Below are 27725 nucleotides of genomic sequence, written 5' to 3'. Positions count from 1 at the left end.
ATCAAATACGGATGCAATTTTGTTGTTGCGGAGTTGTGGGCTTGTCACTTGTGGCATTGCGATTTGTGCCATGCCGTGGTCTTTCTGTAATTTTATTTTGTTTCTCATTCGGTCATTCCTCACTAGTCACTAGACTCACTACCACACCGTTCCTGATCACCAGTAACTAAGGAGTAATTCGCTGCATTCCTTTTCGTTTATGGCTTGTTTGGAAGTTTATGGAGGGAGGAGAGTAGAAGGGAGTAAAGTAGATGAGAGTAGTGGGGAGGAGAGTAGAGTAAAATGGTTATCCTCTACCTTGTTTGGATATTTTTAAAATTAGTAAAGGGGAAGGGAGTAATTAACTTTTCCTCTTGTTTAGATGTTTTAAAAATTAGGAGGGAGAGGAGAGGAAATGATTTAAATAGACAAATTTACCCTTATTTGTAAATAAAGTTGCAACATTGGTCTATAATTAATTTGTTAGATTAAATAATTATGACTATAGCATGCAATATTTTTTTTTGATAATTTTTTTTATAATGTGAATTAAATAATCAACATTGATCTATGATTAAATATTTTTTCTGCATTTTTATTATACTAAAAAAAATCATCCTTAATTGATAATAAAAAAAAAAAAAAAAAAAAAAAAAAGAAAGAAAGAAGAAGAAGGGTATGGGAAAGTGAAAGGTTTTCTCTCTCAGACACGTGTGGAAACAGAGAGATCATGTTGCTGTTGGTTACGCCTCCGCCGACGACGCCGTCCTTGGCTCACGCACCACCGTGAACGTGAACGTAAACAAGCCCATGGCAGCTGTAGCTCCACCAGCAGTAGTATTACCGATCGTTGTTGTTGTAGCTGATTCAAACCCATCATCCCACAACAAATAATCCAGAGCATTTGGACTGTTGAACCCATTGTAAATCCCAATGAAAACCCACCCATGCTCCTCCGAAACAATGACGTGTGCTCAATCCTCCCCTGCTTTCCCTTGAGCCCATTGTAGATTCTGAATCTCCAATGACTCATCGTCTTCCAAACTACCATCGCTGCTCAAGAAATTCACGCTATTCACCGTTAAATTCTCATTGTGCTGTTGCTTTTCATTATAATTCCAATCTGGGTCTTTCAGTACATTGCCTTGATCGGAGCTACAATCGAGTTCTGTTGCCCACCACCGATTCGTGAAATCAGGGTCTTCGATATCGCTCTCCGTAAAACCTGTATGAGTTTCCCTTTCCTCAATCTGGGCCTGAATGGCCCAGACCCGAACCCGAGTCCAAACCCACCACCGTGAGAGAAGCTTTTCTGGAAGTGGTTATCGGATCCTAATCCTCCACCACCGCTGTTATAAGACTTGTTATCAGATTTCCATCTCCGACCTCCGCCACATCTCTGATTCTGCTGGTTTGCTTCTTTCTCTCTCTCTGAAATGATTACCTGAAGGACACAGAATGGATGAAGGTTGAGATCATAGATATAATGACTGGAACTTGCACAACAAGAACCTAAACTGCGCTTACGTGTGGTGATGATTATTCTACTACCAGTATTATTAGAAGGAAGTACATTTTTAATCCAATTCCACTCATTTTCATTCCAAACATCATCCAAAACAAGGAGGTACCTTTTATGCATTAAATAAGAGCGCCACTTATTTATTTTGTGAGGTAATTCCAGTGCCTCACAAAGTTTCTCTAACAATCCATCAGAAGAGCGTGAGAAGGAAACCCGAGCTTTGCAATTAAAATTTGAATTCAACATATGGTAAACTTCGCTAATAAGAGTTGTTTTACCTGAGCCAGCATCTCCAACAACTGAAATTACTTCGTCACTTGATTCTTCAAGGCAAAAGACTAAGAAGAGACTTTATATGCTTCTCAATGCCCACAAGATGTTCATCCCCCAAAAATAAATTGGAACTTGATCTTACCATACAAACGTGGGAGGGACAAATGCAAGGTGCATTGATGTTGTAAATTTTGCAATTGATAGCTTTCATTCGGGAGGAAAATCGCTTTGATGGACAAAACATGCTCGCATAAATAAATTTGATGGCCCGATGAAGATGATGGGGGCGTTCAGTAGCTTCATATATGAGATCTTCTATTTCATCTTGAATTTCATAGGCTAAATCCCGCACATCCGATCGAAACTTCAAACCCTCGGTATCTTCTCTTCCTTCTATGTCCTTCAGGAAAGGGTGCAACGGCAGACTAACAAACAAAATACTCTTCCTTGTCTGGTGATGGGAGGGCGACACACAGACGGAATAGTGATGGTCGGCCAGTACACCCAGACCAGACAAAGGGAATTAAGGGTTAAAACAGTAAAATCGGGTCACGGTAGGCACTATAAAAGGAGGATCTTGCCGTGAACAGGGAAAAGGAGGAACAATGGAACTTAGAGAAGGAAATAGAAAACTTAAAAGAAATAGCAAAAAAAACAATGTGAGAAGAAAGAAAAAGAAACAGTGAGAATTAGAAAGGTGGGCATGCACCGGTAGATTAATCCCTTCTCTCCCTCATGAAATCCGTCCCTCTGTAAGAAAAAACTCGAAAACACCTACGCAGAAAATCACTCAGGCTCGTTTCCCTCAGGGTTGTTAACCTCTACCGCAGAACTCTTTCCTGAGAGATTGACAGCTTTGAGGAGGGACGTTCTCCCCTTTGTGGCTCTACTCCCGTTGATTGAATTTCCGATCAATTTCCTCAAGTATTCCGATTAACCCATGATTATAAACATTTGATGTTTCTCTATTATTCTTTTTCCTTCTCTTCCGTAAAAGGAAAACAAATAGTGTTGTTATTGTAATTGATGTTAAGGGCTATTCGATCAATTCCCCATTTAAGTGGCTAGATATTTTCTGTTTTTTCTATTATTATTATGTCTACCTGCCATAATTTGTCTAAAACAGTTCCGCCTGCCGTGAACACGTTCCTGGCAGACTTGGCTTAGTTTGCGCACAAGCCGAACCACCTTAAGTTGAAGCTGGACCGGTCCCGACTCTCTTATCCAGAAAACTTGGGCTTAGTACAGCAGGAGGCAGCCCAATACCACTAGTACAGCCCACCCCCTTACAAAGACAAAATAACCTTTATTTGGTTTGGTTGTAATCACTATTACTAACAACTTTTCTACACAGCAAGTATAATTAGAACGGGGGGCTTTAGTCCTGTTTAGAAATATCAATCTCTTGCTAAGCACTTAAGAGAAGAGAAAACTTGGTAACTTATATATCTTTTGAATGTTACATATTGCTAAGCACTTAAGAGAAGAGAAAACTTGGTAACTTATATATTTTTTGAATGTTACATATTTAAGATTCGTGAAAAAAATAAATCTGAATCAGTAAATGAATCCCCTCTATTAGACAAAAAACCGATAACATTTATGTTAATTTCCAGGGGCAAACCAACTTAAAAATGTCTAGTGACTATACCTAAAAGGCTAAACTTGGTTACCAATTTTCTTGGTTCGACAACTTTGGGCTCGATAAAATATGTAGAGGTTACCTGAAATATGCAGTATTGGATCAGTCAGGCTGAGATAGGCTTTGGGCTTGTGGTATTTGTACTAGCCCAATACTTTTGGGCCTACAAATTTTCCCCCTCCAAGATCAAAGATTAACTGCGCCCATAGAACCTGATAAGAAAATCCACTTTTTTTTTTTTTATGGTCCTTTGGATATGTGTGGGATTGTAACTCTGTGCCTATGGAAAGATTAGAGCTAACAAATGAAGATGATTAATACTAGATGATGTGATTTTGGTTTGGTATATGCTATCTTAATTTTTATTTTTATCTTTTAGCTTTTAAATCCTATTCCTACTGGATTAGGAGTTCATACGATGCAACATACAATCCTATGCGCCATTGGTCTTTTTTTTTTAATAAAGATTAATTATCAACAAGCTGACACTATAAATTAATTATTCAATTGCTGATGAGGTTTATTGTTAAGAAGGGTGTACAATGCAATGAAATAAGAAGGTAGTAGCTTTATTTTTTCTCTTAGAGAAACAAATGAGGCAGTAGTGAACTTACAAATTTGAATTCGGACTGCAAATGTTAGAAAAAAAAATAGAAAGTGCTGTTAGAAATATAAAGTTATTGATGAATATCGTCCGCATTACTCTAATATCATCACCATTCACAACTACATAAGACTTGAATTTACAACCCATTTAAGTCCTCCAATAACAAATCTTTGTTTCTAAAATTGTTATGAAAGAGCTAATAGACTAGTAAATTTAAGTCCTTGTTCACGCAATTCTATTACCTTGCAGTTGCTAAGTGCTAATATTTTTGTTCTCAGCTGGAAGCAGCAGTTAACTACTTTTATAATTCGGACTGAATAAGGTTCTTTCATTCAACCAAAAAAGAAGGGGATTGTTAATGGAGATACCTGCTCTTCCTACTCTCTTTTATTGTCTCATTGCTTTCTCAACTTTCTTGAAATTCAGCATTGTAGATACACTTGACACCATAGTCCCAGGCAATCGATTAGAGGTGTCCAAACTTTGCTTCCTCAGGCCAAGTTTTTAAACTAGGCTTCTTCTCTTTAGGAAACAAGAGCAGTTATTTGGGCATATGGTACAAGAAGACCCCAGGGACAAGTGTGTGTATAGCCAACCAGAACAACCTACTCACATATCCATCTGAAGTATTCACCATCAGCAACAATCAAACACTTAATTCTTCTCAACAAAAGAAATTTAAGAAACCTCACTATTTGGTATTTGGATTCACCCAGGGCAGCTCAGACAGCAGTTGCTCAGCTTTTGGGTGTAACATGTAATCAATCCTTACTATCATCTTAAATGTACATATCCTAAAACTAAAAGACGGATTTATAGAATTTTTCCATAGATACCTTTACACCCATTGAATAGATGTAACTGCTATCTAATCACTGAAAAAGGAGAAATTTAACACACACACACACACAATGAAAGCATGGCAGACAATATAGTGCTTTACCATTTTTGTAAACACGTTGAAACAAAACTTCATATCATCCGGAAAAACTAACATAAGAGTGGTGTAGCCCAAATTAGTTTAACAAAATAAACTCCTCTAAAGTTATAACTACAATCCATTTTGACATAATAACTAATGCCAACACTAATTACACAACACCAAGAAACTTTGTTGACTCTTTTCTTTCACTGAGTTAAAGTTTGTTACTTATGTACAGCTCATCAGCTTCCATGATTCCTCAACGTCCTGCAAGAAATCAGTTTAGTAACAATGTAGAAAAATCCTACACCGAGATTTGTGGGTTTTCAGAATGAAATTAAGAAATACTCCAAGCCTTTACCAAATGAACATGTCCACCAAGGTGAATGGGGGACCGAGGTAAATGTTCTAAGCAGGTTACCAAGCCAGAAATTATATAATAAGAAGATATTTTTCCACTTAACACAAGGCAATTGTAAACAGAAGACACCGTGCTCTCAAAGAAAATCAGAGAATAGAAATATCGCACAACCAAAACAAACATTTCAAAGTAAAGCCAAAGCCAACTAGACCACCACAAAACACGAATTTGAGTCCAAGTTTGTATCATCCCTTGACACACATTCATAATTACATCCCTGGTTGTTAGTTAAGGGTTTTTTTCGATTAAAAAAAATACATCTCTAATGTGTCTTATGTTTAGGCTGCTGTCCCTTGCTCAGCAATAATTGATCACCCATATATTCTTTTCATTCATATCACCCTCATTCTTAAATTGTTTAAGAGAAAATTTTAACCCTCCTCTAAAACGTAAATTTGACCTAAAGAACAAACAAAGAACATTAAATTGTTTATAATAGAGAAAAAGAAAAAAAGAAAAAAAAAAAAGAACATTAACTTGTTTTAAGATGAAAATAAATTTCAGCAATAATATCACAGAGAAAAAGGTGCTAGCTTAGCTTTTTGGTAAAAAAATTTCGGGATTGAATTTTACCATCACCAAGTTAATTGGTATGGATGAGAGGGATGTCTAAATAAAAAAAGGCTTCACAAGACTACAGCCTATTACTGCCTCCAAACCAGGAAAAGTTACAAAGTAGAGGCACCACCACCTAAATGGGGAAACAATGAAAAAAACTAGATGCAAATGTCAGCATACTCCATAATAAGAAAAATATATCCAAAAACCACAAACAGTACCACCATCTCTTGCCAAGAAACAATCACAATTATCACAGATCTCATTGCATTCTTTTGATATGAACCAAGGATTGATTTGTCCATCAACATGTTTTCAAAAAGAGGTTTATAAACAAGTCTTTTTTTTTTTTTTTTTTTTTTTCAAGGAACTGTCATTTTCAGTTCTTAACCTGACAAAGCAAGCAAGCAATAGTCATTTTCAATTCTTTTTGAGTCTTTTTAGAAGTAACAAGAAATTTTGCAAAATAACAAAAGGCGATCATAAATAGAAGACGTGTGTTCCAAAAGAAACTAAGTGAGTAGAAATATACAAAATTCTTTGTAAAAGAAACAACACAAATACAAAATATGTCATTAACTATATAAGATGAAATAATTTTCAGTATTATAAATCATTGAGAATAGTTTCCAACTTAGCTTCTTGACAGATTTTTTTTTTTTTTTTTGGGAGTTGTGTTTGGATTATGGATTGAGTTTCACCTTCACAAGGTTGGTGTGGGGTTAGAGGAATGACTATAAGGAAAGGTGAAACATCGCACAGCCTGTTGCTGCCACCAAATCAGGAAAAGTTACATCGCACAGAAACAACCACCAAAACAGGTGAAACATGAAACATAATGCAGACCTAAATTGGCCTAGTGTTGAATGTGTCTTATGTGCAGGCTAGTGCCCCTTACTCAACAATAATTGATCACCCATATACTCTTTATGTTTATAACACCAATATCTTCATTCTTAAGAGAAATATTTATCCCTCCTCTAAGACATAACTTTGAACTAAATAACAAACTAAGAACGTTAACTTGTTCTAGTAATAAAATAAAAAACTAAGAGCCTATTTGGCCAACCATTTTTCATCACTCAATTTCTATCACTCATCACTCATCACTCAATTTTTCACACCCGTTTGGCATCATCACCCAATTTACATCACTCAATATTTTTCACACTATTTGTGGGCCCATACCTGTCAGCCGGTGTAACTTTTTCTCTTTTTTTTTTTTTTTTTTTTTTTTTTGGTTTTCAGTACCCAAACTCACTGAAGCTTAAAAAAAAAAAAAAAAAAAAAAAAAAAAAAAACCCAGAACTGAAGACCGATCAAGTGAAAAAAAAAAAAAAAAAAAGTCAAAAGGTGGTTAAAAGTTGTGGCTGTGGGTCCCTCCATGTGTGTTTATTTACGAAAATGCCATTGAGTTATGAGTTATGGAAACTGAAAACAGCCTTTGGTTATTTTCAGTTTCCATAACTCATAACTCAAAAATCAGAGAATTGAATGATGGAAACAGAGTTATGAATCAGAGTTATCGTTTGGCCAAACAACCTTTTTGCTATGGGTCCCACTATTTCTGAGTTATGAGTTATGGAAACTGAGAATTGAGTTATCAAAATATTGAATCCAAACATGCTCTAAACATTAACTTGGTATGAGATGAAAATAAATTTCAGCAAAACATATCACAAAGAAAAAGGTGCTAGCTTAGCTTTTTGGTAAATTTTTTTGGTATTGAATTCCACCATCACCAGGTTAGTGTGGATGAGAGGGATGTCTAAATAAAAAAGGCTTCGCATGACTACAGCCTATTGCTGCCTCCAAACCAGGAAAAGTTTCAAAGTAGAGGCACAAGTACCTAAATGGGGGAATCGTGAAATGAGCTAGATGCAAAGCAACAATCATATATCCAAAAACCAATCTCTTGCAAAGCAACAATCATATATTATCACATATCTCATTGCTACAGTCAGAAATCACTCTTATGAACCAAGGATTGATTTGTCGATCAACATGTTTTCAACTACCGAAATATAAAAGGCTAGAAAGATGCTAACAACCTATCAACTTCCAGAATTATAGAAACCTTAGTAACCAAATGTTTTTAAGTCAAATACAATACACACACACAAAGAGCATTGGCAAGCATCTTCATCCCAATGCAAGCATGAAGCATGGCAGACACAATTAAGCACTCCATCATTTTTGTAAGCACACTGAAACCAAACTGCAAATCATCCAGAAATGCTGAGAATGGTGTAAACAAAATGGAGTTTAACATTATAAAAACTACAACACAATTTCACAAAAGAAAATCAAGCCAATAATAAGAAAATAAACACCATCAAAAAGTTTTGTTGAATCTTTTCTTTAGCTGAGATAATGTCTATTACTTATCCATAGCTCATTACCAACCATGATTGTTTGTGATCTTATAGCAGAAGTAGATTTATTTTTTAATAAGTAATCGGACATTTATTGATTTATGCTAAAAGAAAAAGGAGATAAAATAACACAAATCAGTGGAGTATCATATGGAAAAAATCTACGCCGATACTTGAAGGTTTTCTAGGTACATATTAAGAAACACTCCAAACCTTTACCACAAAAACAAGTGTACCAAGGGGGATCAGGGACCAGGGTAAATGATCTAAGCAGGCTCCAAAGCCAGCAATTATTTAATAAAAAGAAATCTAGCAAAATAGCAAAGGGCGATCATAAAGAGAAGACATGTGTTCCAGAAGAAACTAAGAGAGTAGAAATATACAAAATTCTTACTCTCTCCAACTCTCTTGACCATCTATTTCTTCACTGTCCGGTTGCTATGGATTTATGGTCTATGTTTTTGGGTTTATTTGGAGTAAGCTGGGCTATGCCACAGTCTGTTGTGGGACTTCTAGCTTGTTGACAAGGCAGATTTGGTCGTCATAGAAATGGTCATATATGGTTAATTGCTATGTTGCACGGACACGGACACGGACACGGACACGACACGGACACGGACACAGGGATACGCCAATTTTTTAAAAATAAGGACACGACACGGCGGGGACACGGCGGTTAAATAATTAATTAAATTTTATATTTAGGCATATTTTTAAATATTTTTAGACATAAAATACGTTTATGTCTAGAATTTAAATTAGGCAACTGACTGAGCTGATTTTTCACTTTCAATATTCATTTTAGTAAAATCACCTATAATATTTAACTTTAATAAATAAATAAATAAAACTATAGCAGGACATACAAAAACAAAAATCACTAAATATATAATGGATTTTACTAATATGTATCCTAAGGGCACAAAATACTAAACCAATTTTGAAAAAAGTTTATCAGAAATTAAAAAAAGTTTGACAACTTTTTTAATTCTTAATAAAAAATTTTCAAAAATAGATTTGTTAACAGGACCCATTTATAATAAACATTATAATTTGAGGCAAAACAAAAGGCTGAAGGGCTGAGTAAAGAAACACAGTAACGGGACAGTGAGAGTGGGATTAAAAAAAAAGAACGCGTTATAAGTAACCCACTAACCCATTCAGTCATTCACCCAAACCAAATGGCCGAATATCTGAAAAAAAAGAAAAAACAGAGAGAAGCTTAAAGAGGTAGGACCTGACGCCGAGAGAGAGACAGATCGGAAGGGACAAACACGGCGTCGACGTCGATGGAGCTCGCCGATCGGCCCGATCTAGCTCCGGCGAGGAACAGAGGGCAGCGGCAGCAGCGGGCAGAGCAGAGGGTGGGTGGGTTGAGAAGTGAGAACTTGAGATGTGGGTTTCGGGACTTCTCAGGCTTGTTGTTTCACAAAATCAATGGTATTGGTAAGTCAAAATCTGTGATTTCCTTTTTTTTTTTCACCGCTGGCGTGTCGGAGCCGTGTCGGAGAAGCGAAAAAAAAAAAAAAAAAAAGAGACACTCGCCGGACACCGGAATTTGGCGAGTCGTACCCGTTCCGGTGTCCGACACGTGTCCGACACCGACACGACGCCAAAAATGGCGTGTCCGTGCAACCTAGGTTAATTGTTCCCCATTGCTTAATGTGGTGTCTTTGGAGGGAAATGAATAGTAGCTGTTTTGAAGATAATGAAAGATCCATAACAGACCTCAAGCTTTTTTTCTTTAGGACTTTATTTGATTGGTTGGCTACTTTGTGAAACCAATCATTCTCTTCCTTTCTTGATTCTTGTAATTTTTGTTGACCACTAGTACACTCCCTACATACTAGGGTGTCCCTTTTTTATATCAATAAAATTTATTACTTATCAAAAAAATATATATATACAAAATTCTTAGTAAAAGAAACAACACAAATAAAATAAATGTCATCAACTGTATAAGATGAAATTATTTTCAACATTATAAATCATTGAGAAAATGTTTCCAACTTAGCTTCTTGGGAGTTTTTTTTTTTTTTTTTTTTTTTTTTTGGGAGTGGTGTTACGATTATGGATTGAGATTCACCTTCACCAGGTTGGTATGGGGTGAGAGGAATGACTATAGGGAAATGCTTCTAAAGTCTACAGCCTGTTGCTGCATCCAAATCAGCAAAAGTTACATAGCAGAGAAACAATCACCCAAACAGGCAAAACAAGAAATCTTATGCAATAGGAAAACGACAACCTAAATTTTGGGGGGTTGTAGCTTTTGATTTTTGACACCAACCTCACTGCTACATTAATAAATCACTCTTATGAATCAAGGATTGATTTGTCCACCAACATGTTTTCAATTACATAAAATTAAAAGGCTAAAAAGATGCTAACTATCTATGGACTTCTAGGATTTTCCATTCCAAATAAGTGAATATATTTATTAGTGAGCTACAATAGGGGCAAAACCAATTACCAAACACGAGTGCTTATACATTTATAGAAACAGTAGTAACCAAATCTTGTAAGTTTGAGACGACATTCTGACAAAGAAAAAAATATCCCATTAAAACTACCATACTTGCAAAGACATTGAACTACATCCCATTAAAGCCAATGTGAGACCCCAATTCTTGCATAAGGGTCTATACTAGTTGGTTTTTACTTCTACTTTAAACAATTGTGTAAAAAATTATACTAACTCATTCACAAAATATTAAAAGAGGGAAGAAGATGAACAATGGAATAAAATGGAGTCAACAAAAAAATACATCTAAGCATAACCACTTTATTGGGATAAAAATATTCAAACGATGCTAAGGAAAAAGTGATAACAAAATAAGTTCAAAAAGAGGTTTGTAAACAAGTTATTTTCAATTCTTAATCACCCAAAGCAAGAAATAATTATTGATGAGCTACTTTGCCCATGAATATGGTGCTCCGGGAATCCTTTCAGTAAGAAGAATAGCATATGAGGCAATTAAAATGTACAAGCAATATCTTTAGCATACTATGATCACAATTGACAGATTAAGAAAAATGTATTAATAATACATTTTTAATAATCCAGGGAGATCATGAAGAACATTTAATGCAATTGTGAAAACATGAAGTTAAAAGAGGTCACCAGAACATTATCAAGAAAGAAAAAGTTGAGTAGATCTATCTATTATATAATATAAATTATAAGTGGCAAGAAACATGAAATTCACAGTCCCATTTATTTTCAACCACTTAGTAAATAAACGTGCTAAAAGTTGATAATCAACACAAACAACTTGGTTTTTTCATAGTTGAGTATACATGCTATTGACAGCAAGCACGACCTTGATAGGCTATCTATCATAAATAGAAATCCACTCAATTAAGGTAATCAATCAGCAATATATTCATCTCTAACTCATAATGAATGCCAAGTATATATGAAGAACAAAACGGAAAACTATAAAAATAAGCATGGAAATAAAATGCACCTTGCCTGTTGTTGTTCCTCTTACTTTCCCTTAGTAAGTAACTGCAAGGTCGGGTTTGTCTAGCAAAACTAGACTCTCAACATAAGGATCAACAAAACTAAACTTAGATCCAGTAATCCCAAGGTCTTTAACCTCTTGGGTCTCAAGGTTTCGCGAGACAAGCCTTTTTTTATATGTTTCCAATATAACCTCGGTACTCTTCCTAAAAGCTTTTGCACAAGGTATTTTCTTTCTGTAAAAACCTGAAGGTGGCCTTGATATGTCCTGTGGAGGCGCTTGAGCATCCAAACTTATAATTTTGGTCCATGATGACGCATCTGCATAGTTTTTCAACACCCATATATCGAGAGTGTGAAGAAGATACCCAGGTTCAAGCAGCGCAATGGAATTCCCATATGCCAAAATAGATACCCAGTTCCAATAGAACATATCGGAATGCTTAGGCAGCGGTATCTCACGGAAGACCTCATCCTCAAAATCAAACACCAAAACAAAGTAGAGAAATTGAGTTCTCTTGTAACAGACCAAATGCAAAGCCCCATTGACAAAAGCCTGTAGGCGTTGGCAGACCGACATTGCATCACGAACAGCACATTTGGGACATTGAGCAGTAACCACTCTCCATTTCCCAGTGGCAAGTGAGTAGACCTCAACCTTGGGTGAAGATTCACCCTCTTCGAAGTCGCCATCCTCAGGTGTGACAAACCTGACGACCTTATAGTCATTGGTTTTGGAATCAAACCCAAACCCAACAGCCGTGGTGTAGGGACCGGTAGTCATGAAGGAGAAATTGGGGTGAGGAAGTCGCACGTATTTTTTAACACAAGGGTTCCAGAGAATGAAATTATAAGCATAAGTGTATGATAAATCATCAGCTAGGCAAATCAAGCCATTACAAGTACCAACCACGCGGAATACTTCAGTACCGCTTTGGCCATGGAAAGGGAAGTCGTCAAAGGTGGTGTATTGATGGAAATTAGTATTGTCGTCCCAATGTAAAGCGTAGACTTCTTTTTCGTCTCCGATTCGTTTCAATTGTTTGACTGCTTTGGCGAGAGGCTCAGGGCGGAGTCTGAAGAGGAGGAGGTTGTTGGAGGAGTGGAGAAGATGAGTGGAAATGAAAGAGGGATTTCCATGTTTTGGAGACAGAGGTGCAAGTGATGATGGATTTGATGGGTAGGCGTAGGAAAACGTGGGTTAGGATTTCATGAGGAAGAGAGTCCCACATTGCTTCTTCGGTGATGGATTTCGAAACTTCAGGTAAGTTGTCTGACATTGCTGCTACCTTCAAAAGAGAGAGATTAGGGGTTTAAAGAAGTAGTAACTGTAAAAGGAAAGAGAGAGTGAGAGTGAGTAGACCACCAGGCGGGTTGGATCGGAGCTAAATCCCTAGCTAACTCATCAGAGGAGCTGTGTAAGTGATGAGACTCAGAGAGAGGGAGAAACCTAGAAAAGAATCAACGCATAGTAAACTTGTGTACTAAAACGATGTCTTATCCATATTAATTGTATGGATGCTTTTCTATTTTTTAAAGAATCAATACGGAAGCAATTTTGTTGTTGCGGACTCGTGGGCTTTCACTTGTGGCATTGCGATTTGTGCCGTGATCTTTCGAGTCTAAATTTTCTATCATACTTTTTCTGTTTCATTCTATAAAATGGTAGTATTAAAAGTCAATAATGGTAATATTTAATTAGTTAATGGTAGTATTAAAAGTCAATAATGGTAGTATTTAATTAGTTAGGTGAACATGCAGCAAATTTTTATTGGTGGAGCATAAAATGAAGCAAGAAAAGTGGGACAATAAAATTTAGATTCTGATATTTCTGTAATTTTATTTTGTTTCTCATTCGGTCATTCCTCACTAGTCAGTAGACTCACTTCCACACCGTTCCTGATCACCAATAATCAAGGAGTAATTCGTTGTATTCCTTTTTGTTTAAGGTTTAATATGGTAAAGCATTATAATTTTCTAACTTAACTTGCTTTCAATTATTTTCTTGATCCAGTGAAAAGATTAGATTTAACACTATAAAATTTAAGTACAGTGCCAAAGGACCTTATAACTAAATTGACATCTCCAATATACAAAATGCTTGAAGTCTAGAGGTGTTATTTTCTTGTACAAGATGCATGTACGAAAAGCAATAGAAGATTAAAAAGACTATCAACATACAAAACAAAATTTAGCTAAAACTTGCACTCAATATATTTATATTAGATATGAATTATGACAAATCCCCTGACTTAATATATTTATATTGGATATGAATTTTGTCAAATCCATCATTAAATTATATTTTCTTAGTATATCTTCATTGCTTGCAAAATTCAAGAAAATCAAATATTAATAGCTAAGTCATCAATCAAATGTTTAAATTTTAAGTTTTTGTATGCATAAAAATTATGTTCTTGGATCAAATAGTAAATAATATTTGATTAACATGAAAATTGACGTGTATATTAGAACATCAAAAAAATTCAATTCGACTATTAGATTTTCAAAATATGTAATCATGTTAATCTTTTAGTGGGAGTTCGTTGTCTTTGGCATCATATTGGTTATCTTTAGGGATCGGAAGTAAATCCCTAGCTAGCTCATCAAAGAAGCTGTGAAAGTAAGACTAAGAGAGAAAAAAAAAATCAAGATATAAGCAAATAGAAAGAAATTAATTTTTTTTTTTTAAATCAATGCATATTAAACTTGAGTTCAAAAATGATGTCGTATCTATATTAATATGTACGGATGCAATTTTGTTGTTGTGGCATTGTGATTTATTTACTCTTGGCACTTCCAATGCACAAAGTGCTTGGAGTCTAGAGGGACTATTTTCTTGTCCAAGATGAATGTACAAAAAGCAATGGTAGATTAAAGTAATTGTTATTTACTGATGGCATTCAAGTAATTGTCTGTGGAGGGTTTTTTTTTTTAGATTTATCATGATAGCTGCTCAAAGGATAAAATGTTAAATCACCTACATTTCCAAACACTAATGAGTAGCTGGTTCTTATTATTCTTAGTGAATTACAAGTTTCTTGTGATTTTTTTAGTATGACAATTAGCATAATTGTGACTTTGTTCTCATCAGAAATCCGCTTCAAAAAGTCTTAAAGCCATATGCACATTGCTAAGCATTATCATGTTTGTGGTAGTTGTCTATTGTGATGGCTACATTAAATGTACTACATTTGACGATGGTTGTTGTAAGCAAGGTTTTCAGACTCGGACCGTTCATTGAACCGTAAAAGAGAGAGGTTCAAAGTTTTTAAGGTCGAACCGGGGTCAAACCGTGATGACATCATAATTAATTTAATAATTAATTAAATCCTAAATATAGATATTAAATTTATAAAACTAGCAAAATTGACAATATATCTATATGTGTGAGGGAAATTTAATGATTTTTAAGTATATATTTAATAATTAAATAAGAAAGTTAATAAAAAAAATAATAATAACCATGAAAACATTAAAATTTATGATTAATTTTTGAAGTAAAGTTGAATATCTTTGAAGGATTTTGGTTAAATTTTTTTTATTCCTTGTAAGAGATGGATAATTTAATTAAGTAGAATAAAATTGTGTTAAGTTGTTTAAAAAAAAAAAAAAAAAATTGCTAAGGGGTTGGACCGCACGGTTCTCACTGGTTCGTACGGTCCAACCCTGGTTTTAAGGGTTCACGGAATTAACAAAAAATCCGGTTCTTTAGGCTTAAAAAACTAGTTTTCATCCGGGTTTTCACAGTCCAACCTCCCGGTCCGGTCCGGTTCTGAAAACCATAGTTATAAGGTGCCCGCTATCGTTTGATATAGAACTCAATGGGCTTTTGTTCTAAATTTTCTATATATATATATATATATATATATAGTGATGATAGGGAAAGTTGGATTTGAATATTGAATAATAAAAAAAAAAAAAAGTACCCACGCATACAAATTTAGATTTCAATTGGAAGCTGGTGACAGTTTATAATTTACCTCATTCGTTCATTTTGGTACCTAAGTTTTAAATAAACAATTATATTATTGAACTAGAGAAACCAAAATTTACCATTAGTCATTGCATGTTGATGCCTGTCAAGTCCTGCATTTAAAGCTTTTAGTATACCTCCTCTTTCTTCTTCTATTTTCAGCATCAAGGATATATACCTTGACTGCTTTGAAGGGGGGCCGAAGGGCCACAACAGACAGTCTACACCCAGAAAAGGCCCAAGGCTTAGGCAGATACCATTTTTATGAGTAAAAAAAAAATAAAGCCAGATACACTTGGAGATTGTACTTTAGGTTCTCAAATTAAGTTCAAGCATATAGTTATATGATCAATGCAAAATAAAAAATGTCATTTTTTTTATTTAAAAGGAGAATAAATTCAACCATGTAAGTCATTGGTCAATCAACTATGTGGTTGATTTAATTGAGAAACCTAAAGTGTAGCACCTAGGAAATAGTAGATTTAGGATCGACAGTCACAGTACTAGGGATTTGAATTATTTGGTCTGGTTCACACCTTGGAAGAGAAGAAGAGCTGCAACCATTCTCTTTGAGTGGTTTTATTACAGAAAATATATCCAAGTACTTAATTGAAACAGGCAATCAACCATAAGTAGGACTTGAAATCAAGAAAAAAGTTACAAAATTACCTTTATTTGGTTTGGCTACAATCGTTGTTGTTTAGAACTTTTTCACACACAGTATTATTGTGGTAGTATGAAGGGGGCACTGCGGGGGCTTTGGTCTTGTTTAGAAATATCAAGTTCTTACTGGGCATTAAAGAAAAAGCTAGGTCACGTAAACTTTTTAAAAATGTTACATCTTTTAGAAGCAAAGAGATACCATTGATGTTAGTTTGTGAGGGCGAAGAAAACTTTTTTGAATGAAATTCTCAGTCATAGCAATTGGTTTTCCCAACTCCTCCGGAATAGCTTAGAAGACTGTCCATAAATTTTTGGAGAGCACAAGTCAAAGCAATGAGAGTACAAAAAGAGAATCATGGAACAATGCACACACCCTACTGAACTAAATAAGAAAATCCTAGTGTCTTTATGAGCATTAAAACATTTCAAATTTTTTAAACCGATCACAGGTGATTGCTTCACGACAGCCTTGCCATGGATGTTAGTATTAAGAACCTGATTGTGTGTGCAAACGAAATAGTGAAGTGACAGATTCGAGCTAGTTGAGTACAAGTCAAGATTTGCCCAAACCACTTCCCTAACTAACAACCAGCTAGCATCTAACAGTATGCTATCACTAATAACCTCTAATTTGGCTAGTTATGAAGATGGACCAATAACTAACTGATGACATGCACTCTTGATATGCATCAGCCAAACAGTTTACATGCAATTACCTATCCTAGTATTCAAATCTCAGGATCTGCTAACACTGCTAAATAACAAATAAGATAGAATACAACAATACATAGAACCGCAGAGGCAGCAGACTGCACTACAGGCAGTTGACCAACACACAGATGAAGCAAGCATAACCGGCAACAGGCCAATTAACACAACAGCAGCAAGCAAATATAGTAGCACAGGCAACTCACTACATTGGACCCCGCAGCAGCAAAACAAACAATATCAGACACAAACACAGACTGTAGTAGGCGTCAGATGGTTTACAACTAACAAGGCAGTACGCATTATTTACTTGATTGTGTATTGACTGCACAACATACAAAACTAGACAAACTCAGTGGCAATATGCATCACTCCTTCCTATCATCATAAATGTACACATCCTAAGATTAAAAGACAGATTTATAGAATTTTTCCATAGATACCTTTACACCCATTGGATAGATGTAAAGCAAGGGGAAATTTAACACACACACATAATGCGCATGGCATACAATATAGTGCTAAATCATTTTTGTAAATGCACAGAAACCAAACTTCAAATCATCCAGAAATACTAACATAAGAGTGGTGTAGCCCAAGTTAGTTTAACAAAATAAACTCCTTTAAAGTTCTAACTACAATCTATTTTGACATAATAAACTAATGCCAACGCTAAATAACCACACACCATCAAAAGACTTTGTTGACTCTTTTCTTTCTCTGAGTTGAAGTCTGTTATGTACAGCTCATCAACATCCATGATTGCACAAAGTCCTGCAAGAATTTAAAAACTGTGAGTGCATTCGTTTTTGTGATTTAATACCATAAGAAGATAAAAATATAATAATCAATTTTGTAACATTATGGAAAAAAACCTACACCAAGATTTGTGGTTTTTCGAAATGTAAAAATAAAGAAATACTCCAACCCTTTACCAAATGAACATGAGGACCAAAGTGAATGGGGGACATAGGTAAATGTTCTAAGCAGATTCCCAGGCCATATATAGTAAGAAGATATTTTGCTACTTAAACATAGGACAATTGTAAAGAGAAGACACTGTGCTACCAAAGAAAATTAGAGAATAGAAATATTGCACTACCAAAAGAAAATTTTCAAAGTAAAACCAAAGCCGAGTAGACAACCACAAAACACATGTTTGAATTGAGGTTTGTTATCATCCTTCAACACGCTCTCATGAATAAATTCTTGGTTGTTAGTTAAGGGTTTTTTTTTTTTTTTTTTTTTTTTAAATAATTAAAATACATCCCTAAGTGTTCAATGTGTCTTATATGCAGGCTTTTATCCCTTGCTCAACAAAAATTGATCACCCTTGTACTCTTTTTATCCATACCACCAATATCCTCATTCTTCGATTGTTTAAGAGAAATATTTAACCTTCCTCTTAAACATAACCTTGGCCTAAAGAACAAAGTCAGAACATTAACTTGTCTATAAAAAGAAAAAAGAAAAAACAGAACATTAACATGTTTTAAGATGAAAGTAAATTTCAGCAATACATATCACAAAGAAAAAGGTGATAGCTTAGCCTTTTGGTAAATTTCTTCGGGATTGAATTTCAACATCACCAGGTTGGTGTGGATGAGAGGGATGTCTAAATAAAAAAAGGTTGTTTCGCATGACTACATCCTATTGCTGCTTCCAAACCAGAAAAAGTTACAAAGTAGGGGCACAACCACCTAAATGGAGGAGCAGTGAAAGAAACTAGATGCAAAAGTTAGCATGCTCACCATCACCAGGTTGGGGTGGATGAGAGGGATGTCTAAATAAAAAAGGTTTCACATGACTACAGCTTAGCATGCTCCATAAATATCCAAAAACCACAAATTGAACCACCATCTCTTGCCAAGCATCAATCACAAATTATCAAAGATCTCATTGATTTCTTTTGATATGTATCAGATCAGAGATCTCATTACTACAGTAAAAGACCACTCTTATGAACCAAGGATTGATTTGTCCATCAACATGTTTTCAAAATGAGGTTTAAAAACAAGTCCCTTTCAATTCTTAACCACCCAAAGCAAACAATAATCATTGCTGAGCTGCTTTGCTCATGAAAATTGTTATATGGGTATCTTTTTCAGAAAGAAGATAGGCATATGAGGCGATAGAAGATTTAAAATGTACAAGCAGTATCTTGTCTTTTTTTTTTTTTGATAATTCAATAGTTACAACAAGGGAGGAGAGATTTGAACATACCAGGAGGTGCCAACCAGTTGAGTTACAAGACTCTCGGCATGACAATATCTTTAGCATAATAAGATCACAATTGACATATTAAGAAATTCTTTTAATAATCCAAGGAGATCATGAAGAACATTTAGTGCCAGTTTGAAAACATGAAATTAAAAGAGGTTGCCATAACATTATCGAGAAAGAAAAAGTTGAGTAAATCTATCTATATAATGTAAATTATTAGTGGCAGGAGGCATGAAATTCAGTGTCCATTTATTTTCAACCACTTGATAAATAAACATGCTAAAAGTTGCCACTTTGTTTTTTGATAGTTAAGTATACACGCTATTGACAGCAAGCAAAACCTTGATAAGCTATCTATCCTAAACATAAATCCACTCAATTAAGGTAATCAATCAACAATAAGAATTTATAGTATTTAAAATCATATCTAACTTATAATGAATGCCAAGTATATATGAAGAACAAAACGGAAAACCATGAAAATAAAATGCACCTTGCCTCTTGTTGGCCCTCTTTCTTTCCCTTAGTAAGTAACTGCAAGGTCGGGTTTGTCTAGCAAAACTAGACTCTCAATGTAAGGATCAACAAAACTATACTTAGATCCAGTAATCCCAAGATCTTTAACCTCTTGGGTCTCAAGGTTCCGCGAGACTAGCCGTTTTTTATATGTTTCCAATATAGCCTCACCACTCTTTCTAAAAGCTTTTAGGCTAGGTATTTTCACTCTGTAAAAACCTGAAAGTGGCCTTGGTATGTCCTGTGGGGGCGCTTGAGCATCCAAACTTATAATTTTGGTCCATGATGACGCATCCACATAGTTTTTCAACACCCATATATCGAGAGTGTCAACAGAATACCCAGGTTCGATCACGGCAATGGAATTCCCATATGCCAAAATAGATACCCACTTCCAATAGAACATATCGGAATGCTTAGGCAGTGGTATCTCGCGGAAGACCTCATCCTCCAAATCAAACACCAAAACAAAGTGGAGAAATCTGATTTCTGGAGTTGTCTTGTAACAAACCAAATGCAAAGCCCCATTGACAAAAGCCTGTAGGCGTAGGTAGACCAACATTGTATCACGAACAGCACATTTGGGACATTGAGCAGTAACCACTCTCCATTTCCCAGTGGCAAGTGAGTAGACCTCAACCTTGGGTGTAGATTTACCCTCATCGAAGTCATCATCCTCAGGAGTGACAAACCTCACGACCTTATAGTCATTGGTTTTGGAATCAAACCCAAACCCAACAGCCGCGGTGTAGGGACCGGTAGTCCTGAAGGAGAAATTGGGGGTAGGAAGTTGCACATATTTTTTAACACAAGGGTTCCAGAGAATGAAATTATAAGCATAAGTGTTTAAATCATCAGCTAGGCAAATCAAGCCATTACAAGTACCAACCACGCGGAATACTCCAGTAGCACTTTGGCCATGGAAAGGGAAGTCGTCAAAGGTGGTGTATTGATGGAAATTGGTGTTGTCGTCCCAATGTAAAGCGTAGACTTCTTTTTCGTCTCCGATTCGTTCCCGTTGTTTGACTGCTTTGGCGAGAGGCTTAGGGCAGAGTCTGAAGAGGAGGAGGTCGTTGTTGGAGGAGTGGTGAAGATGAGTGGAAATGAAAGAGGGGTTTCGGATGAGGGATTTCCATGTTTTGGAGACAGAGGTGCAAGTGATGATGGATTTGATGGGTAGGCGTAGGAAAACGTGGGTTAGGATTTCATGAGGAAGAGAGTCCCACAATGCTTCTTCAGTGATGGATTTCGAAACTTCAGGTAAGTTGTCAGACATTGCCTCTACCTTCAAAGAGAGAGAAAGAAAAGGGGTTTAGGGTTTATAGAAAAAAGTAAAGAGAAAGTGACACGAGAAAATAGAATAAAATAAAAAGTTTATCGTCTTGTTTGAGAGTTTATTCGTTTGGGAGTTTATCGAAGGAAATGGAAAATTTATTCTCTTATTTGTGAGTTTAAGCAGAAGGAAATTGAATTGTTATAAGAAATCACTCATTCCCTCATTTTCTATTAAAATTTCAAATTTTTGTTCACCCAAATTGGGGGGATAGGAGGAAATTAATTTAGATTTAATTAAAATTTTATTGAAACTCCTAAGTTACTCCTTAAATTTTAGCCATTTTTATTCTCAATTAGCCATACCAATATTTTTGCTCTCTCTTTGCTGCTCCTTTCTCACGCTACTACTAATCTCAATTAGCTGTACCCAATTATGAGTTTTTCAATTATTTTGATTTCATTGATTTGATTACTATTAAAAAAAAAAAAAAAATTGTTTCAATTGTTTTGCTTTCATTGAATTTTTCTCAATGAGCCATACTCAACTATATGTATTTTGCTAGTGTACGTGTTCTTAATTCCTATCATTGATGCGTAAGTAGCGTCAGGTCAACATAGTGCAGTTTATTTCCTTTAAGTGATACATATATAGTGTTTTTGTTTTTTTTTCCTCTCATTCCCCTGTTTTCGGTATGCTGGAATAGGGTTCATACTTTTGTGTAATATGTGTGCTTTAATTTAATTTTGGTATGTTGGAATGGGCTTATATCAATAAAAGCTTTTATATCTCTTACCTAGATTGATGGAAATTGGTGTTGTCGTCCCAATGTAAAGTGTAGACTTCTTTTTCGTCTTTGATTCGTTTAGGTTGTTTGACTGCTTTGGCGAGAGGCTTAGGGCAAAGCCTGAAGAGAAGGAGGTTGTTAGAGAAGTGGTGGAGATGGTTGGAAACGAAGGTGGGGTTTTGGATGAGGGATTTCCATGTTTTGCAAACAAAGGTGAACTTGATGATGGATTTGATAGGTAGGCATATGAGAATATGGGGTAGGAGTTCAAGAGGAAGAGAAGCCCACATTGCTTCTTCAATTAAGGATTTCGAAACTTCAGGTGAGTTGTCTGACATTGCTACTTCCTTCAAACAGAGAGAGACTCACAACAGGAGAGGAGAGCGAGTCGACCAGGTGGGTTGGGTTTGATGTTAAACCCGAGGGCAGTGTAGCTAGCGAACGCGAGAGATTGTGAGAAAGAAAACCGATAAAGAGTCAAGTGATAGATAGTCATTTAAAAAAAAAAAAAATCATCGCATATTAAGTTTTGAGTTCTAAGTCTATCTAATATCCAGAGAATATAGAATATAGATTTTTTTTTTTTTTTTTTGAGAAGATAGAGAATATATAAATTGGTTATCAAAAAAATAGAATATAGAAATTAAATATGTGTTATTGAATCGTTGCCTTTATGGGTTTCAGTTAGCTTAACTAGTAGTCTTTGATGGTAGAATAAGAAATTTCGGGGTTGTTTGGTTTTTCAAAAACCATTACTCGTCACTCCTCACTCAATTTTCATCACTCATCACTTAAAATACCCCAATTTTCTAAACCCCACACGTTTGGCACATATTTTCAGCTTCTCATCACTCAAATTTTTCTACTTTTTGTGGGACCCATACCTGACTCATTGCCTGAGCACCATACCCACGTATACATCCCCTTTTCTCTTTTTATTTTTATTTTTATTTTGTTATTATTATTATTTTTTTTTTCATCACTCTCCCCCAATACCCAGATACCGGTTCTCTCTTCCTTTTCTAGTACAAATAGCGCCGATCTCCAGCAAAGGAAATCCACCCAGCGCCAATCTCCACCTTCGATAGGCAACATCAGCATTGATCTGTGGGTATATCGGTTTGGTGCTTGTAATCTTTGAATGAGTTTGGTGCTTGTAACCTGTGGGTATATGGGTTTCCTTTGTATGGGTTTGGTGCTTGTATTTTCCTCTTTGATTCATTGATTTTCCAAAACAGTGAAAAGAAAAAAGAAAAAAAGGCAACCAAACCCAGAAACCCAATGTGGAAAGGGAAAAAAAAAAAAAAAAACCCATGCCCAGAAACCCAGTGAAAAGGAATGGAAAAAAGAGAAAAAAGAAAAAAACTACAACCAAACCCAGAAACCAACGTGAAAAGGAAAGAAAAGAAGAAGAAGAAGAGAATAGAGAAATGTGATCCAGACCCACCATGAAAGACAAAAAAGAAAAAGAAGAAGACAACTATGTTGGAGAGAGCAAAAAGTCTGACCGTGGGTCCCTCAATGTGTGTGTACTTACAAAAATACTATCATAACTCTGTTTTCATAACTTGAAAACACCTAAAATATGTTTTTAGTTTTCATAACTCATCATTCAAAAATTAAAGAATTGAGTGATGGAAACAAAACTTGAAAACAAATTCAAACAAGTTTCTCTCTGTGGGTCCCACCATTTTTGAGTGATGAGTGATGGAAACACCAAAAACCAAACAGCCTCTTAAGATTCAATCATCGCCTACACAAAAAACTGATTGGTGTTCTTGGTTTGATATAGAATGGTATTTATAAATAAATAAATAAAAAGAAAAAAGAAAATATGGAATGGTAAAAAGAGAGAATATTTAATGGTAAAGCGTTATGATTTTCTAGCTTAACTTGATTTCATTTATTGAGGAACTTGACTTTAGAGAATGGCAACTTCTTATAAAGATTGGCAGTAAAAAGAGACAGGATTCAGGAAGACTAGAAGGAATGGATATGCATTTGAAGCCATTAACAAGGAAGGAAACAAGATTTTCAAGGGTTAACACCAATTTCCATGCGTGTCTTGATTAAATTCAAAGTTTAATTGAACATTTTACTTGAAATTGTTTTTCTATTTTGGTGAAGTCAGAGTTTTCTATTGTTTTCCAAAATCTTTGAAAGAGGTTATTTTAATGTCTAGGATGCCTGCACGCAAGCAATGGTGATGGTACTCATGTCATGGCAGCCACAAAAATGCCTATTCACCACACATGGGTTCATTTAGATTTTTGCAATACTTAACCCTATAACTCTATGCTTTGTATTCCATGTTGTTCTTAATGTTAATGGAAGTATGTTGTTCATAAAGTTAATGGAAGTATTGAAAAATTTGATTTCATTTGTTTTGTTTTGTTTTTTTTTTTTTAAATAATTTTTTTTTTCGATCTAGTGGGAAAATTAAATTATAAAAAATATTTAACAAGATAAAATCCAAGTACAGCTCTTTGTGTGTGTCTTGATTAAATTCAAAGTTTAATTGAATATTTTACTTGAAATTGTTTTTCTACTTTGGTGAAGTCAGAGTTTTCTATTGTTCTCCAAAATCTTTAAAAGAGGTTATTTTAATGTCTAGGATGTCTGCAGACAAGCAATGGTAGATTCAAGGGCTAACAACATAACCACTGCACATTCTTGGTGCGATGATCACTCCACAAGTATAAGTGCTTGTGGAGTATGGGGGGATAAGGGCTGGAGTTCAAGTCTTTAGGAGAGCGCTTTACACACATGTACACTTACATTAGGTTAGAGTAGAATTTCTATCTTGTAATAATAATAATAATAATAATAAAAAGTTATCAACATACATAAGTCAATGGGGAAAAGCAAAAATTATCAAACCTAATCAATCATTTCCCTTTGTTAAATAGAAATTTCAACCGAAAGCTTTCCAACCTTTCATCCAAGCATGATGGGAACACTATTAATTACTCCAAGCATGATCGTTAACTTAATCATTCATTTCATTTTGTTTTTTTCCCCCTTTAATTTTTATAGTGTAACTTTGATTCCTAACTACAAAATTGGCCAAATTAGAAAGCTCACAATATGTTTGATGAAATTTCTTATAGAAATACATTTCTTTGAATTCAATTGCAGCTTCACATTTTCCCCCTGTTACAGATTGTATTTGTAACTTTCTAATCATAATAACAAGAAGAAAAAATTGTAGGGCATTTGATTTTTGTGCAGTGGCTATATGTGCAACAGAGGGAACATTTTTTGTGAAATTTGATATCCTGGGTGTGCTTATATTAAAGGTAGTAGTGAGTGGCATGAGAAATAGAGGGTTCTCTCACCCAAATCACTATCATAACCTTCTGGGACATTAAGTGGAAAATACACTCTCTCCTTATGGGTGACTTGGCAGCATCTGGATTGTAAATTGTAATTATTCTAGGCATGGTTGCTGTGGAAGGACCAAGCCTTCGGAACTGTTGGATACATGTTTGGAGGATTCATGTTCAAGATTTCAAGTACTAAGATCTATTCAAGTTCGTTTACTATGTGTCCAAAATTTTCCTGAAGGCAGATCAACGAGCCAACGATATAATGTGTGATATCTATGTTGGTGAACGAGGGTGTAGTTCTGCCTCAACCTAAATAGCCTGGTTTCTTCATAGAGAGAATCACCAACAACGCAGATGCAACTTTAAGGGACAAAGTATCATAGAAAATTTAGTGACTGTAACTTGGGTCAATTTTGTTTCTAAACTTTTCGTATTGTGTCAAAATAATTCTTATTATTAAGCGGTACATGAAAAAGAATTGATGTATCTAACATTAATATCAAAATAATATTTTTATGCCATCTAAGCTATCCTTTGAATTATCAAGTGTCCTTAATTAGAAAATAAAATAAAATATTTGAAAATATATTATTTGCATCTCCATAAGTAAATAAGATGTCGTTTTATTAGCAGAAATTGAAAATTTCTTTTCTTTTCCTTTGCTTTCTCGGCAACCAAATGGGGTTTAAGTTTTGACTTTTTAGTTAAAGTGCTCATGAACATCATCTAGAAAACATACTATTTACCTAATTTTAAAATGAAAATTTTAAGAAAACAAAAAGCCAAATGTCAATTTTTTACATTATCATTTTTTTAAGAAGTTAAAGTTATTACCAATTATATTATAAAAATCTTGTAAATTAACATGGTAATAAATTAACATGGTAAATTAACATGGTAATCTCAAATTTGAGACCACATTATTCACAAATTGTAAAACTTATATTATTTTTTTATTCAAGTGGGGCCCAACTTTTTTTCTTCTTATTATTTCTATCTTTCTCATTTTTGTTTCTTCCCTGTCACTCATTCACTCTGAGCCAACCATTTCTTTGCTCTCTCTCCTTGACGTCGCTACCTCCCTTTCTGATGAAACCTAGGCCGAAGCATCAAGCCAAGCTGATCTCTATCGCAATGGTTTCTTTTATTTTATTTTATTTATTTATTTTTAGTTTGTGATTTGATGGTAGATTCAGCAGTGGTTGTGTGGGTTATGGATTTGGCGTTTTGGGTTATCTCACACCTTAGGTTCCGATTTGGGCATATTTTGGTGGGTTTGTGATTTGGTTTTAGGTGGTGGGTTTGTGATTTGGTTTTGGATGGGTATGGTTTTTGGTGGGCTGGTGGTGGTGGGTATTTGTTTGATAGTTTTTTGCGGTGGACCGGTGGTGGTTGATGGTGGGTAGGTATGAGTTTTATGGTTTGGTTTTGGGTTTGTGATTTGATTTTGGATTTGTTTTTGTTTGTGATTTTGGTGGTTGGGGGTTGAGGTTATGGGCGGTGGTGTTTAGCCGTGGGTGTGGTTTTGGTAATGGGTTTTTGGCCGTGGACGGTGATGGGCCATAGGTTTGGTTGGGTTAAGTTGGGTATGGGTGGTGGTGGGTTTTGTGGTGGGTGGTGGGTTTTGTGGTGGCTGTTGGTATTGGGGTGAGGTTGGGTTGCAATGGTGGCTGGCAATGGCTAGCTGTGGGTGTGGGTTGTGCCGTGGGTTGAGAAAGATGGAGAGATAGTGGGAGAGAGAGACAGAGGGAGAGTGAGAAATTAAAAAAAAAATATTAAAGAAAGAATATATAAATGAAATTGTAAAAAAAATAGAATGTTTGATGTTTGGTATATTGTAAAATGAGGTGTTAAAATTGTAAAAGTAGTGTTTTGAAATTGTAAATGCTAAAGTTTTTACAATTGTTGATGAGAATGCTGTAACAATGAGAATCATAACAATATTCTTCCCCCGTCAGTCCATGGCAGCAAATTCTATTGCACAGCGGCTCCAAAATTCCGAACCCTTCTCTTTCCCTTTCTAATTACTCCATCCCCATTCCCATAGCCACGTAATTGCTTTTTAAGAAATAGTTAACAATTAGCAATAGCATAGCAGGTCATAAATCTTGATAGATCAAAAAGAAAAATAAAATCTCCCAACTCTATTTCACAAATCAATCATTCATTGTTTTGCTTGTTTATATTTTACATTTCCAATCCATTTCTCCAAAATTTGAAACTCACAATTCACAAACCTGGAGCATAGCTGAAAATTGATAAAAGAGTTGCAAACATGAAACAATTGCACAAGCAATTGAGCGTGAAACACAGACGAGATGAAGAGACCCCTATAGCCACGGGGCCAAAGTCCGGGTTTGATGTTTTGTATGTTTTTGATCTGGGTGTATTGGGTTAACCCATTGCTTAAAATGGATTCTAATCAAAATTTATCATATGTAATTTTTTAATATATAATATTAAGCTACATCTTTGAAAAAGTGCCACC

The 27725-nt window shown here is 35.2% G+C and overlaps 1 protein-coding gene and 1 long non-coding RNA gene across 16 annotated transcripts in view; both read right to left on the bottom strand.

The window, feature by feature from the left end:
* Positions 1 to 22313, bottom strand: part of LOC126694824 (F-box protein At3g07870-like) — a 30727-nt gene extending 8414 nt beyond the window's left edge. The window contains exons 1-2 of one of the 15 annotated variants that reach the window (XM_050391334.1): positions 20918 to 21211; positions 12473 to 12855 (exon numbers count right to left, since the gene is read on the bottom strand). In XM_050391334.1, coding sequence (XP_050247291.1) covers positions 12473 to 12855; positions 20918 to 21124 — 590 coding nt within the window. In that variant the 5' untranslated portion in view covers positions 21125 to 21211. Of the gene's footprint in view, positions 1 to 11987; positions 12856 to 12917; positions 13027 to 17618; positions 17884 to 19825; positions 21212 to 22146 lie in introns of those variants that run through there. The other 14 variants (XM_050391335.1, XM_050391333.1, XM_050391336.1 and 11 more) reach the window with 14 other exon arrangements.
* On the bottom strand, positions 4934 to 11914 carry LOC126694831 (uncharacterized). Its single transcript, XR_007645894.1, has 2 exons — positions 11767 to 11914; positions 4934 to 5212 (listed from the first exon to the last, which is right to left on the bottom strand). It is a non-coding gene; the product is annotated as an uncharacterized LOC126694831 (long non-coding RNA).
* Positions 22314 to 27725: the final 5412 nt, after the last annotated feature.

This window comes from Quercus robur, chromosome 8 (genome assembly GCF_932294415.1).
Source record: "Quercus robur chromosome 8, dhQueRobu3.1, whole genome shotgun sequence".
In the NCBI taxonomy this organism is placed as follows: Eukaryota; Viridiplantae; Streptophyta; class Magnoliopsida; order Fagales; family Fagaceae; genus Quercus; species Quercus robur.
This window is presented reverse-complemented; position numbering and strand designations above follow the sequence as displayed.